The 14,924-nt window shown below is 37.8% G+C and overlaps 1 protein-coding gene across 6 annotated transcripts in view; it reads left to right on the top strand.

The window, feature by feature from the left end:
- LOC133571543 (extracellular sulfatase Sulf-2-like) overlaps positions 1–14,924 on the top strand; it is a 109,719-nt gene that overhangs the window by 74,997 nt on the left and 19,798 nt on the right. For all 6 annotated transcript variants that reach the window (XM_061924233.1, XM_061924234.2, XM_061924230.1 and 3 more), the window contains 5 exons: positions 4,800–4,920; positions 5,137–5,255; positions 5,394–5,545; positions 11,765–11,934; positions 14,050–14,200. In XM_061924233.1, the coding sequence (XP_061780217.1) occupies positions 4,800–4,920; positions 5,137–5,255; positions 5,394–5,545; positions 11,765–11,934; positions 14,050–14,200 (713 nt within the window). The remainder of the gene's footprint in view (positions 1–4,799; positions 4,921–5,136; positions 5,256–5,393; positions 5,546–11,764; positions 11,935–14,049; positions 14,201–14,924) is intronic.

Raw genomic sequence — 14,924 nt, 5'->3', positions numbered from 1 at the left:
TCGTTGTCATAGCAACGCCTTTTACATCGCTTGTCGACGTGCACAAAACAACAATTAGCTCACGTCGCTTCAAATACAAAACAATTCTCGATTCAAAGTCAATACTTTTTAATAACGTTGTGTGCCAGTTCTATGACCTACTACATTTCTCCGTTAAATACACAAACAGCTGCGAGCAATCATTTCTATATTACTTCAAAGAAAACTACTTTTAATAAAATTCTACCCAAACATTTGATGAAGTCAAATACAAATAAGGCAACAAGAGAAGTATCCAACACTTCTAAAGTAAATGTGCAGATATCTACATCAACTATATGATTTGTCTGAGTGGCTGGACAGGTGTATATATATATATATATATATATATATATATATATATATATATATATATATATATATATATATGTATATATATATATATATATATATATATATATATATATATATATATATATATATATATGTATATATATATATATATATATATATATATATATATATATATATATATATATATATATATATATATATATATATATATTAGTCGAGGTTTCTGTGGTTTATCTGTTATACAGTGCACAATACCGGAGTACAGCGGAATATATGTTAGGTCAAGAAAAAACACAGAGGCTATATCATCCCTACAAGCCTGTTCGCAGGTTTCCCTGTAGGATTAATCAGGAAAAAAACACAGATAAATCCCCTGAAGAGCAGGGAAACCTGCGAACAGGCTTGTAGGGATGATATAGCCTCTGTGTTTTTTCCTGACCCAACGTGTATGTATATATATATATATATATATATATATATATATATATATATATATATATATATATATATATACATTCCTTATATCTATATATGTTTTTATTTTATTTATATTATTTGTATATGTTTAATTTTATATGCATTTACATATATTTGTTTCTTTTGAATCAAAAATTGATTTATGTATATATATATATATATATATATATATGTATATATAATCTATTTTATATATTTATTTATTTATATATATATATATATATATATATATATATATATATATATATATATATATATATTGGGGGGATATATATATATCCATCCATCCATCCATCCATCTTCTTCCGCTTATCCGAGGTCGGGTCGCGGGTGCAGCAGTCTAAGCAGGGAAGCCCAGACTTCCCTCTCCCCAGCCACTTAGTCCAGCTCTTCCTGTGGGACCCCAAGGCGTTCCCAGGCCAGCCGGGAGACATAGTCTTCCCAACGTGTCCTGGGTCTTCCCCGCGGCCTCCTACCGGTCGGACGTGCCCTAAACACCTCCCTAGGGAGGCTTTCGGGTGGCATCCTGACCAGATGCCCGAACCACCTCATCTGGCTCCTCTCGATGTGGAGGAGCAGCGGCTTTACTATATATATATATATATATATACATAAATATATATATATATATATATATATATATATATATATATATATATATATATATATATATATATATATATATATATAGGTAAAAGCCAGTAAATTAGAATATTTTGAAAAACTTGATTTATTTCAGTAATTGCATTCAAAAGGTGTAACTTGTACATTATATTTATTCATTGCACACAGACTGATGCATTCAAATGTTTATTTCATTTAATTTTGATGATTTGAAGTGGCAACAAATGAAAATCCAAAATTCCGTGTGTCACAAAATTAGAATATTACTTAAGGCTAATACAAAAAAGAGATTTTTAGAAATGTTGGCCAACTGAAAAGTATGAAAATGAAAAATATGAGCATGTACAATACTCAATACTTGGTTGGAGCTCCTTTTGCCTCAATTACTGCGTTAATGCGGCGTGGCATGGAGTCGATGAGTTTCTGGCACTGCTCAGGTGTTATGAGAGCCCAGGTTGCTCTGATAGTGGCCTTCAACTCTTCTGAGTTTTTGGGTCTGGCATTCTGCATCTTCCTTTTCACAATACCCCACAGATTTTCTATGGGGCTAAGGTCAGGGGAGTTGGCGGGCCAATTTAGAACAGAAATACCATGGTCCGTAAACCAGGCACGGGTAGATTTTGCGCTGTGTGCAGGCGCCAAGTCCTGTTGGAACTTGAAATCTCCATCTCCATAGAGCAGGTCAGCAGCAGGAAGCATGAAGTGCTCTAAAACTTGCTGGTAGACGGCTGCGTTGACCCTGGATCTCAGGAAACAGAGTGGACCAACACCAGCAGATGACATGGCACCCCAAACCATCACCCAACCATGCAAATTTTGCATTTCCTTTGGAAATCGAGGTCCCAGAGTCTGGAGGAAGACAGGAGAGGCACAGGATCCACGTTGCCTGAAGTCTAGTGTAAAGTTTCCACCATCAGTGATGGTTTGGGGTGCCATGTCATCTGCTGGTGTCGGTCCACTCTGTTTCCTGAGATCCAGGGTCAACGCAGCCGTCTACCAGCAAGTTTTAGAGCACTTCATGCTTCCTGCTGCTGACCTGCTCTATGGAGATGGAGATTTCAAGTTCCAACAGGACTTGGCGCCTGCACACAGCGCAAAATCTACCCGTGCCTGGTTTACGGACCATGGTATTTCTGTTCTAAATTGGCCCGCCAACTCCCCTGACCTTAGCCCCATAGAAAATCTGTGGGGTATTGTGAAAAGGAAGATGCAGAATGCCAGACCCAAAAACGCAGAAGAGTTTAAGGCCACTATCAGAGCAACCTGGGCTCTCATAACACCTGAGCAGTGCCAGAAACTCATCGACTCCATGCCACGCCGCATTAACGCAGTAATTGAGGCAAAAGGAGCTCCAACCAAGTATTGAGTATTGTACATGCTCATATTTTTCATTTTCATACTTTTCAGTTGGCCAACATTTCTAAAAATCCCTTTTTTGTATTAGCCTTAAGTAATATTCTAATTTTGTGACACACGGAATTTTGGATTTTCATTTGTTGCCACTTCAAATCATCAAAATTAAATGAAATAAACATTTGAATGCATCAGTCTGTGTGCAATGAATAAATATAATGTACAAGTTACACCTTTTGAATGCAATTACTGAAATAAATCAAGTTTTTCAAAATATTCTAATTTACTGGCTTTTACCTGTATATATGTTTTAATTGTATATATATTATTTATTTATTTTATTTTTATATATATATTTATATATTTTTTCTTTAAAATGTATATATATATATATATATATATATATATATATTATTTTTTTTGAACAAAATATATATTTTTCTTTTAAATTTTTTTGTATATATATAGAGATATATATATGTATATATATATATAGAGAGAGATATATATATGTATATATATATATATATATATATATATATATATGTTTAAATTTTATATACATTATTTATATATATTTAATTTTATACATATTTTTACATATATATTTATATATTTTTTCTTTTAAATCAAAAATTTATTTAAAAGAATGTATATGTATGTATAAATATTTATGTATATGTAGGGCTGGGCGATATTGCCTTTTTTTAATATCGCAATATTTTAAGGCCATATCGCGATACACGATATATATCTCGATATTTTGCCTTAGCCTTGAATGAACACTTGATGCATACAATCACAGCAGTATGATGATTCTATGTGTCTACATTAAAACATTCTTCTTCATACTGCATTAATATATGCTACTTTTAAACTTTCATGCAGAGAAGGAAATCACAACTAAAAAAATCACTGTTTTTTTCATACGGCGTTGATCTGGAAATGTTTGCCTCGGCATTTTGATGATTTGGGCGTGTGGCACCGAACGATGTTGACGTGCGGAGTAGCCCTCTTCATTGTCTAGCGGGTGACTTTTCAAATGATGCTACATATTAGCAGTGTAGCCGAGTGTCCTGGGTTCGCCTTTACAGCGTACTTATCTAATAAAATAATAAACGGGAGACATTAGAGCAGGTTCGGTAGCCACCGCTTCTTTAATGTCAACATCACACACCTCCTTCCACAACCACACACACCCTACGTCACAGCCCTACGGCAACTCTGGAGGGACAAAACGTCTCCTCCTTACCTAACACACTCCGGTAACTTGGGACACCCTGAACTGTTTGTTACAGCAGTAATGCTACTTTTTATAGCAACGCTTTTGCCCCACACTTGACAAATTACCACCGCCAGACGATGGACCCCCTGCTGTTTTTCTTGGGAATTAATTCTTCCTTCATTTGTTACCAGATTCGCACTTTCTTTCGCTCGTATTACCGCTAGCATCACAGCTAACGTTAGCCATGCTGCTACCTCTCTGCTCGGGGAGGGCGTATACGTATGTGACGTATGTAAGAAGGTGCACTTGCTGTCTGTGAGAAGGAGAGACAGGAAAGAGCGAGGAGAGCATGTAGTGTAATGCCCGCAGCTAAAATCAACTGCGTGAGAACGTATACTCGATATCACGATATAGTCATTTTCTATATCGCACAGAGACAAGCCCGCGATATAGCCCGTATATCGATATATCGCCCAGCCCTATGTATATGTATGTATGTACATATCAATCAATCAATCAATCTTTATTTATATAGCCCTAAATCACAAGTGTCTCAAAGGGCTGCACAAGCCACAACGACATCCTCGGTACAAAGCCCACATATATATACTGTATATGTATGTATATATGTATATATATATATATATATATATATATATATATATATATATATGTATATACATATAAAATTTAAATAGATTTTTGAAAATGTCAAAGAAGGATCGCAATTCATAAAAAAAAAAAATGTTTTTTTTTTTCTTGACACCCCTAATGCGTGCGTGCGTAGGCTCCATGCAGGCCATGAATAAGACGCGGCGCATCATGGAAGAGGGCGGGACTTCCTTCACCAACGCCTTTGTCACCACGCCCATGTGCTGTCCGTCACGTTCCAGCATGCTCACTGGGAAGTAAGTCTGTGTGCTCGCCACTTGCTATCGCTACTCCCAGGGGGTGATCAAGGGTGATGGGTCAAATGCAGAGAATCATTTCGCCACACCTAGTGTGTGTGTACAATCATTGGTACTTTAACTTTTTAACTCCAGCCAATCCAACCGTGTGTGTGTGTGTGTGTGTGTGTGTGTGTGTGTGTGTGTGTGTGTGTGTGTGTGTGTGTGTGTGTGTAGGTACGTGCACAACCACAACACGTACACTAACAACGAGAATTGCTCGTCCATGTCGTGGCAGCGTCAGCAAGAACCGCGAACCTTCGCCGTCTACCTCAACAACACAGGATACAGGACGGGTATACACACACACACACACACACACACACACACACACACTTACTTTATCTTCATGACTTTCTGTTTACTCCCGTGTGTGTGTGTGTGTGTGTGTGTGTGTGTGTGTGTGTGTGTGTGTGTGCGTGCGTGCTCGGCAGCCTTCTTCGGGAAGTATCTGAACGAGTACAACGGCTCGTACGTTCCTGCCGGTTGGAAGGAGTGGCTTGGCCTGGTCAAGAACAGTCGCTTCTACAACTACACGCTCAGTCGTAACGGGATCAGAGAGAAACACGGAGCGCAGTACCCTGAGGCACGCACGCACACACACACACACACACACACACACACACACACACACACACACACACACACACACACACACACACACACACACACACACACATTCTTGTATTTCTTACGTTCTTGAGACCCGAGAAAAAAGCCCTCCTCTTTAAGACCACCCTTTCTAGATATATAAAGATGTGTATTTACAACATTAATAATATATACATACTGTGTGAATATAAAAAAGCTTGTTGTGAAAAATGAGTTGGAATTTCACAAGAAAAAGGTCACAATTTCACAAGAAAAACTTAGAATTTTGGCAGTATTATAATAAAAGTCGTCATTTTACTCAACGCAAGTCCAAATGTTACAAGAAAAACAGAACATTTGTGCAATATTATGATAAAAGTTGGAATTTTACTCAATAACGGTCGCAATTTTGCAAGAAAATCTTAAAATTTTGGTCAATTTTATAAAAAGGGTCGTCATTTTACTCGACAAAAGTCACAAATTTATAAGAAAACTTTAAAATGTTGGCAATATTATAATAATAATCGGAATTTTACTCGGCAAAATGATGACAAAAGTCAAGTGATAAAAGTCAGAATTTTATATGACAAACGTCACCATTTTACAGTGAAAAGTAATAATTTTACATAAAAAAGTAATAATTTTACAAGAAAATATTGCAAAATTACAGAAACAGAAAGAATATGAGAAATTGTTCCCAATTTTATAAGAAAAAAGTCAACACGTGAGAAAAAGTATACATTTTTTTGTTTGTAATTGTTTTTTAATCTTCATTATTTACATCAAGTTATTACAGTATGTCTCTATATACATATTTATTTATTTTTTTAATTAATTTTGGCCAAAGGGGGCGCATTTCAATTTCTTACACACACTTGTTATTTCATATGTTGACCAGAGGGGGAGCACTTTTAAAAGCAACACAGTCAATGTGAAAAATCCCTCCCTTTTGGGACCACCCTCATTTTGATAGATGTCACCACCAGGGGTGCTAATGAGACATTCTCTATTAGATGCAATGTTATTGGGACCATGATTTATGTCATCACTTGTTCACACCTCCTCATATGGAAGCTACTTTTCCTTCTTGCTGTCTCAAGAAGGGGAGAAATACAAGAACACACACATACACACAAACAGACACACGCACACTACATGTAGGTTGCATGTGACATTTTAGTTAAGTATGTCTCACATGTGCTTATGTCACGCTTTACGTGACACGCTGTTGCCGCATTCCCACGGAAACCTACTTCCTGTTCCTGTCTACAGCGCTAAGCCTTCTGGGTAATGTGACGCATGATTATTGACATCCTAGTTCAGGTGTTTTATATTCAACATTTATTCACCCAAAACAGAACAATTAAGAGCATATTGTCGTGTGCAACGCTGACCTCGCAGCGTTTACATGTTAGAGATGTTGAAGTGTGATGATAAGATCTCGTTGTCGTTTATTGACCAACAACAACTAGCGCTCTCAATGGTTCACAAATGCTCTTTGCGTGCGGTGGTAAATGTGTTGGAATATTTAGGACAGGCCGACACTTTTCATACGTAAAATAAACACGGAGAATATCTGCAACAACGGACAATAATTGCTGCTGTTTATTTTTATAATTGTAAGTGTTATCAGTAATAATCAATTTAAACACTCCAGTCCTTTCACAATGAGATGTCTGTGTTTTCCGGAGGCAGTGGTGGTGGGAGCGTGGTCAGGGGCGTGGTTAGGGGCGTGGTCATCATGACGTCATCGAATAATTTGCCTAAGTGATCTTGTTTTTTACGATCGAGTCCTTCATTTGACCCTGCTTCTAAGTGTGTGAACTTTTGTTTTCTAAAATGTTCCATATATTGAATTGGATAAAAATGCTAAAAAAAAAACGTGTATGTACATTTAAAAACAAATCTGTTACTATCAACTAGATGAGGAGTGAATGCTGAAGTTGAAGTGAAATGCTGACAGAATGTAGTATGAATGTAAGAATAGTTAGAATGTTGGAATGGTTTGAATATTAAAGAGTTAGAATTTCCAGGAAAACCGGAATTTGGTTTGGAACTTGAGGAATGTTTGGACAATGGAATGGTTGAAGTGGGTTGAAAAATGTGGAAAGAGTAGTTGCCAGAAAAAAGGGCCAAAAAAGGGAATTCTGGGAATTCCTGGAATTTCTTTGAACTTGGAAAATGTATAGGTTGAATGTCCAGGATGGTGGAATGTGTTGAAGGTGAAATGGTTTGAAGTTTGAAAAATGGCCAGTTCATTTTGAATGGGGAAAAATGTCCCGGAAAACCTGGAATTCTGGGAAATCTGGGAATTTTTGGAATTTGTCAAGAGAAAGCCCGCAAATCCCGAATAGGCTGAACAGTTTGAAGTTGGAACAGTTTGAATCAGATGAAAAATGTCCCATTAATTTCAATGGAAATTTCATGGAAATTTGTGTATTTCGGGAAAAGCAGGAATTTTTTGGAAAATGTTAAAAGACTTGAGTGTTCTGAATGAGTTGAAATGGTTGGTGTTGGAATTTTTCAAATCGGTCGAGAAATTTTGAAATAGTAACATTTTTAATTGAAAATTGGTATAAAGGGATTTGGAATTTCGTGAAAAACGGGAATTTTTCCAGTTCGACTGTTCGGAATGTTTGGACGGTGGAACGGTTGAAGTGGGTTGAAAAACGTGGAAGGAGTAGACGCCAGAAAAAAGGGTTTGAAAAAACGTGAATTGTGGGAATTCCTGGATTTTTTTTTAACTTGGAACAATTATAGAATGTCCAGAATAAGTGGAATACGTTGAAGGTGCAATGGTTTGAATAGGTTGAAAAATTTGGAAATGTTGGAAGTTTGAAAAATAGCCAATTCATTTTGAATGGGAAAAATGTCCCAGAAAACCTGAATTCTGGGAAATCTGGGAATTTTTGGAATTTGTCAAGGGAAAGCCCGCAAATCCCGAATAGGCTGAACAGTTTGAAGTTGGAACGTTTGAATAGGATGAAACATGTGGGAATTGTGGAACTTTGAAAAATGGCCCTTTCATTTCAATGGAAATTTCATGAAAATTTGGGAATTTTGGAAAAAACAGGAATTTTTTGGAAAATGTTAAAAGACTTGAATGTTCTGAATCAGTTGAAATGGTTGATGTTGGAATTTTTCAAATTGGTCGAGAAATGTTGAAGCAGTAAAATTTTTAATTGAGAAATGGTATAAAGGAATTCCTGGAATTTCGGGAAATTTTTCCAGTTCAACTTCGTTTTTTTGTTCTGATTAACAGGAATGTTTGGACGGTGGAACGGTTGAAGTGGGTTGAAAAACGTGGAAGGAGTAGTCGCCAGAAAAAAGGGTTTGAAAAAACGTGAATTGTGGAAATTCCTGGAATTTTTTAAAACTTGGAACAACTATAGAATGTCCAGGATGAGTGGAATTTGTTGAAGGTGCAATGGTTTGAATAGGTTGAAAAATGTGGAAATGTTGGAAGTTTGAAAAATGGCCAATTCATTTTGAATGGGAAAAATGTCCCGGAAAACCTGGAATTCTGGGAAATCTGGGAATTTTGGGAATTTGTCAAGGGAAAGCCCGCAATTCCCGAATAGACTGAATAGTTTGAAGTTGGAACGCTTTGAATCGGATGAAAAATGTGGAAGGTAGAGCGCGCCCAAATCTGGAGACCATTTCAACATTTTCAACATTCAAACCATTTCTGCATAGTTTGAGAGTAAATGGACCAATTACGACGTCAAGTGGGCGGAGCCATGAAGACCTTTTGCTAAGGGCAATGTGTGTGCAATCCACTTCACTTCATTGCTCATTCCCACGTCAAGTGGGTGGCGTGGGCGATCACGTCAACTTGCTGCGGAGAGGTTGTGTCGTGTGTCGCTGCAAGGGGGGAGGGGCGGTACGCTGCAGGGGGGATGAAAAGTTTGCATGGAGGAGGCGGCGAGGAGTGGACTGACCTTGCATGATGGATGATCTAAATGCTTACTAATGATGTCATTCATTGAATTATATGTCATTTATTGGGTTAGGTAAAGGTTGTTTGAGATCTCTGTAATGTCTGTTCATGTTTGTCAGCGTGACTTCTAAGATGGCGGCAAGTATCAAAAGCCATGATAATTAGGCTGAAATAAAGACATTTGGAAAAATGCTAGCATACAATGTTAGCATGCTAACATAGAAGAAGTTAGCATACCTCTAAGACGGCGGCAAGTATCAAAAGCCATGGTATTTAGGCTGAAACGAAGACATTTGAAAAAATGCTAACATAAAATGTTAGCATGGTAACAGAAGTTAGCATACCTCTAAGATGGCGGCAAGCATCAAAAGCCATGGTATTTAGGCTGAAACGAAGCCATTCGAAAAAATGCTAACATAAATGGTAGCAAGGTAACAGAAGTTAGCATACCTCTAATATAGCGGCAAGTATCAAAAGAAGTGGTATTTAGGCTGAAACGAAAACATTTGGAAAAATGCTAGCATAAAATATTAGCATGCTAACATAGAAGAAGTTAACATACCTCTAAGATGGCAGCAAGTATCAAAAGCCATGGTGTTTAGGCTGAAACAAAGACATTTGGAAAAATGCTAGCATAGAATGTTTGCATGCTAACATAAAAGAAGTTAGCATACCTCTAAGATGGTGTCAAGTATCAAAAGCCATGGTATTTAGGCTGAAACAAAGACATTTGGAAAAATGTTAGCATACAAGTGTTAGCATGGTAACATAGAAAACGTTAGCATACCTCTAAGATGGTGGCAAGTATCAAAAGCCATGGTATTTAGGCTGAAACGAAGACATTTGAAAAAATGCTAACATAAAATGGTAGCATGGTAACAGAAGTTAGCATACCTGTAATATGGCGGCAAGTATCAAAAGATGTGGTATTTAGGCTGAAACAAAAACATTTGGAAAAATGCTAGCATAAAATATTAGCATGCTAACATAGAAGTTAACATACCTCTAAGATGGCGGCAAGTATCAAAAGCCATGGTGTTTGGGCTGAAACAAAGACATTTGGAAAAATGCTAGCATAGAATGTTAGCATGCTAACATAGAAGAAGTTAGCATATCTCTAAGATGGCGTCAAGTATCAAAAGCCATGATATTTAGGCTGAAACAAAGACATTTGGAAAAATGTTAGCATGCTAACATAGAAGAAGTTAGCATACCTCTAAGATGGTGGCAAGTATCAAAAGCCATGGTATTTAGGTTGAAACGAAGACATTTGAAAAAATGCTAACATAAAATGGTAGCATGGTAACAGAAGTTAGCATACCTGTAATATGGCGGCAAGTATCAAAAGATGTGGTATTTAGGCTGAAACAAAAACATTTGGAAAAATGCTAGCATAAAATATTAGCATGCTAACATAGAAGTTAACATACCTCTAAGATGGCGGCAAGTATCAAAAGCCATGGTGTTTGGGCTGAAACAAAGACATTTGGAAAAATGCTAGCATAGAATGTTAGCATGCTAACATAGAAGAAGTTAGCATACCTCTAAGATGGCGGCAAGTATCAAAAGCCATGGTGTTTAGGCTGAAACAAAGACATTTGGAAAAATGCTAGCATAGAATGTTAGCATGCTAACATAGAAGAAGTTAGCATATCTCTAAGATGGCGTCAAGTATCAAAAGCCATGATATTTAGGCTGAAACGAAGACATTTGGAAAAATGTTAGCATACAAGTGTTAGCATGGTAACATAGAAAACGTTAGCATACCTCTAATATGGCGGCAAGTATCAAAAGATGTGGTATTTAGGCTGAAACGAAAACATTTGGAAAAATGCTAGCATAAAATATTAGCATGCTAACATAGAAGAAGTTAACATATCTCTAAGATGGCGGCAAGTATCAAAAGCCATGGTGTTTAGGCTGAAACAAAGACATTTGGAAAAATGTTAGCATACAAGTGTTAGCATGGTAACAGAAAACGTTAGCATACCTCTAAGATGGTGGCAAGTATCAAAAGCCATGATATTTAGGCTGAAACAAAGACATTCGGAAAAATGCTAGCATACAATGTTAGCATGCTAACATAGAAGAAGTTAGCATACCTCTAAAATGGCGTCAAGTATCAAAAGCCATGGTGTTTAGGCTGAAACGAGGTCTCTGCCATAAATCAATCACACACATTTCCTATGATGACGCCATTGATCATTTGGCGTTTTCAACTGCACTTTACGCCTGTACTGTCCCTGCGTCATAATGTGTCAAATTGTGTTTCAGGACTATCTAACAGACGTGATCACAGCAGAGTCTATTCGCTACTTCCGCTGGTCCAAGCGTGTTTACCCACATCGGCCCGTCATGATGGTACTGAGTCACGCTGCCCCTCATGGACCGGAGGACTCGGCGCCGCAGTACAGCAACGCCTTCCCCAACGCGTCACAGCACATGTGTGTAGACACACACACACACACACACACACACACACACACACACACACACACACACACACACACACACACACACACACATACTGGTTATTGTCAGGTTCAAACACTGATGACATCTATTAAACAAGACAAGAAGCAAATAATCAAACAGAGACGGAATTAAATTTGGACTCAATTCTGAGGAGAGACGCGGCCACTGTATTCTCTGTACAGTCTTGCACCACGCTCTGCCAAACGATTGCACTCCTTCTTTATTTGACTTTCTCCCTCCACCTGACCATAGCTGCTTCCAGAGGGAGGTGGGTCGTAAACAGCGTTGCCTTTGGTTACCGAACAGTTCAAAAGAAGAGGTCGTAAAATAGTTCAAAAAGAGTTCCATAAAATAGTTCAAAAAGAGTTTGTAAAATACTTCAAAAAGAGTTCGTCTGGAAATTGGGCAGATCCTTGGTTCTCTCCACTTTGAAGTCCTTAGGCCAGCATGTATGGTAATCAACATCCTTCTGTTGATTACCATACATTTGAGAACACAGGAACACCATCTTTCTTCCCCCTTACACAGTGGAGTTTTACGAGCCTTACTCTTGGTAGGTTTCAAAAGACAGCCTTTTGTCTTCTTGTCAGGAACACAACGCATACTTGCCAACCTTGAGACCTCTGATTTTGGGAGGTGGGGCGGTGGTTGTTGGGGCGGGTTGGGGGCGTAGTTAAGAGGGGAGCAGTATATTTACAGCTAGAATTCACCAAGTCAAGTATTTCATATATATATATATATATATATATATATATATATATATATATATATATAAGAAATACTTGACTTTCAGTGAATTCTAGCTATATATATATATTTATTTTATTATATATATATATATATATATATATATATAAGAGAAATACTTGAATTTCAGTGTTCATTTATTTACACATATACACACACATAACACTCATCTACTCATTGTTGAGTTAAGGGTTGAATTGTCCATCCTTGTTCTATTCTCTGTCACTAATGGTCTAACGATGCTGAACACCCTCTCTGATGATGCATTCTGCTTCGTCTCCTTGTTGTGTGCGCAGTTGTGCACTGCACTCTTTAAAAGCCGTAGATGTTATTGTCACATATGCATGTACAGTAGATGACAGTATTGTGCTGTTTAAGAGTGTCACAACATTGCTGTTTACGGCAGACGAACTGCTTTACGGTAGACGGAAACGTGACTGCTGTTGTTGTGTGTTGTTGCCGCGCTGGGAGGACGTTAATGAAACTGCCTAACAATAAACCCACATAAGAAACTAAGAACTCGCCCTCGATCATTCTACAGTTATAACGTGATTGGGCAGGCACGCTGTTTATATTGTGGGAAAGCGGACGTGAAAACAGGCTGGCGACACATCACTCAGGTCCGCCTGAATTTCGGGAGATTTTCGGGAGAAAATTTGTCCTGGGAGGTTTTCGGGATAGGCGCTGAATTTCGGGAGTCTCCCGGAAAATGCGGGTGGGTTGGCAAGTATGACAATGTAATACAAAGTTTTTGTGATAATTTAGAAACAATTATTCTAACAGTTATCATTTGGAATGGGGACCAAGTTTTTGGTCATCACTTGTGGGGACCACCCTTTCTATAGGTTGTGGAGGCATTAAAAAAGTAGGTAAAATGGCCACTGCCCAGTTAGCTCATACATGTCTTTAAATCTCTGGTTTGATGAAGTAATGTGCTGATCATTCTTACTGGGGACCCTGGGGAAAAAGAGTTAATATGGTTCATGGGGACCAAATTTTTATAATTTTGCATAATTCACACAAATTTGTACGTGTTAGGGTTACATGTTTTATAGGCCAAAGCTTAAAAATGACTTAGGCATCTTCAGAAAGGATCTGACTATCATTTAAAAAGGTTTCCCTTTAGGGGACTTGTTTTTTTGTCCCCATACCGTCAGAGGTCCCCTAAAGGTGACTGTGTAAACAGAGCGATGTCCCCATTAACTAAGCATTGCCAGAACACACACACACACACACACACACACTAAGACGCAGACTCAAGATGTAAAGAGAGTCCACATTTCAATGAAAGAACAGGAGACCATGGAAAGACCCTAACGTGTGCGTGTGCTTCCCAGCACTCCCAGTTACAACCACGCTCCCAACCCAGACAAGCACTGGATCATGCGCTACACGGGCTCCATGAGGCCGATCCACATGGAGTTCACCAACATGCTGCAGAGGAAACGACTGCAGACTCTGCTGTCGGTGGACGACAGCATGGACAAGGTGACACACTTCAATGTGACACCGCCAAAAGGGTGTCACATGTCAGCGTGGTTACCACTGAGGCTGGCATGCTAATGTTAGCATGATGACATAAAAGTCAGCATACTTCTAGGATGGCGCTAAGTATCAACATCCATGATTTTTTTACGTTTAAACATACAAAATTAGTTAAAATGCTAGCATGCTAATGTTAGCATGATGACATAAGAGTTAGCATACTTCTAGGACGACGCCAAGTATCAAAATGCATTAATTTTTAAAGTTTAAACATACAAAATTAGCTAAAATGCTAGCATGCTAATGTTAGCATGATGACATAAAAGTCAGCATACTTCAAGGATGGCGCTAAGTATCAACATCCATGATTTTTTTTACGTTTAAACATACAAAATTAGTTAAAATGCTAGCATGCTTATGTTAGCATGATGACATAAGAGTTAGCATACTTCTAGGACGACGCCAAGTATCAAAATGCATGATTTTTCAAGTTTAAACATACAAAATGATCTAAAATACTACCATGCTAATGTTAGCATAATGACATAAAAGTTAACATACTTCTAGGACAACGCCAAGCATCAACATCCATGAATTTTTAAAGTTTAAACATACACAATTAGCCAAAATGCTAGCATGCTAATGTTAGCATGATGACATAAAAGTCAGCATACTTCAAGGATGGCGCCAAGTAGCAAGATCCATGATTTTTTTAAGTTTAAACATA

The sequence above is a fragment of the Nerophis lumbriciformis genome, linkage group LG01 (genome assembly GCF_033978685.3).
Source record: "Nerophis lumbriciformis linkage group LG01, RoL_Nlum_v2.1, whole genome shotgun sequence".
In the NCBI taxonomy this organism is placed as follows: Eukaryota; Metazoa; Chordata; class Actinopteri; order Syngnathiformes; family Syngnathidae; genus Nerophis; species Nerophis lumbriciformis.
Note: the sequence above shows the minus strand (reverse complement) of the source record. Positions and strands in the feature narration are given on the sequence as shown.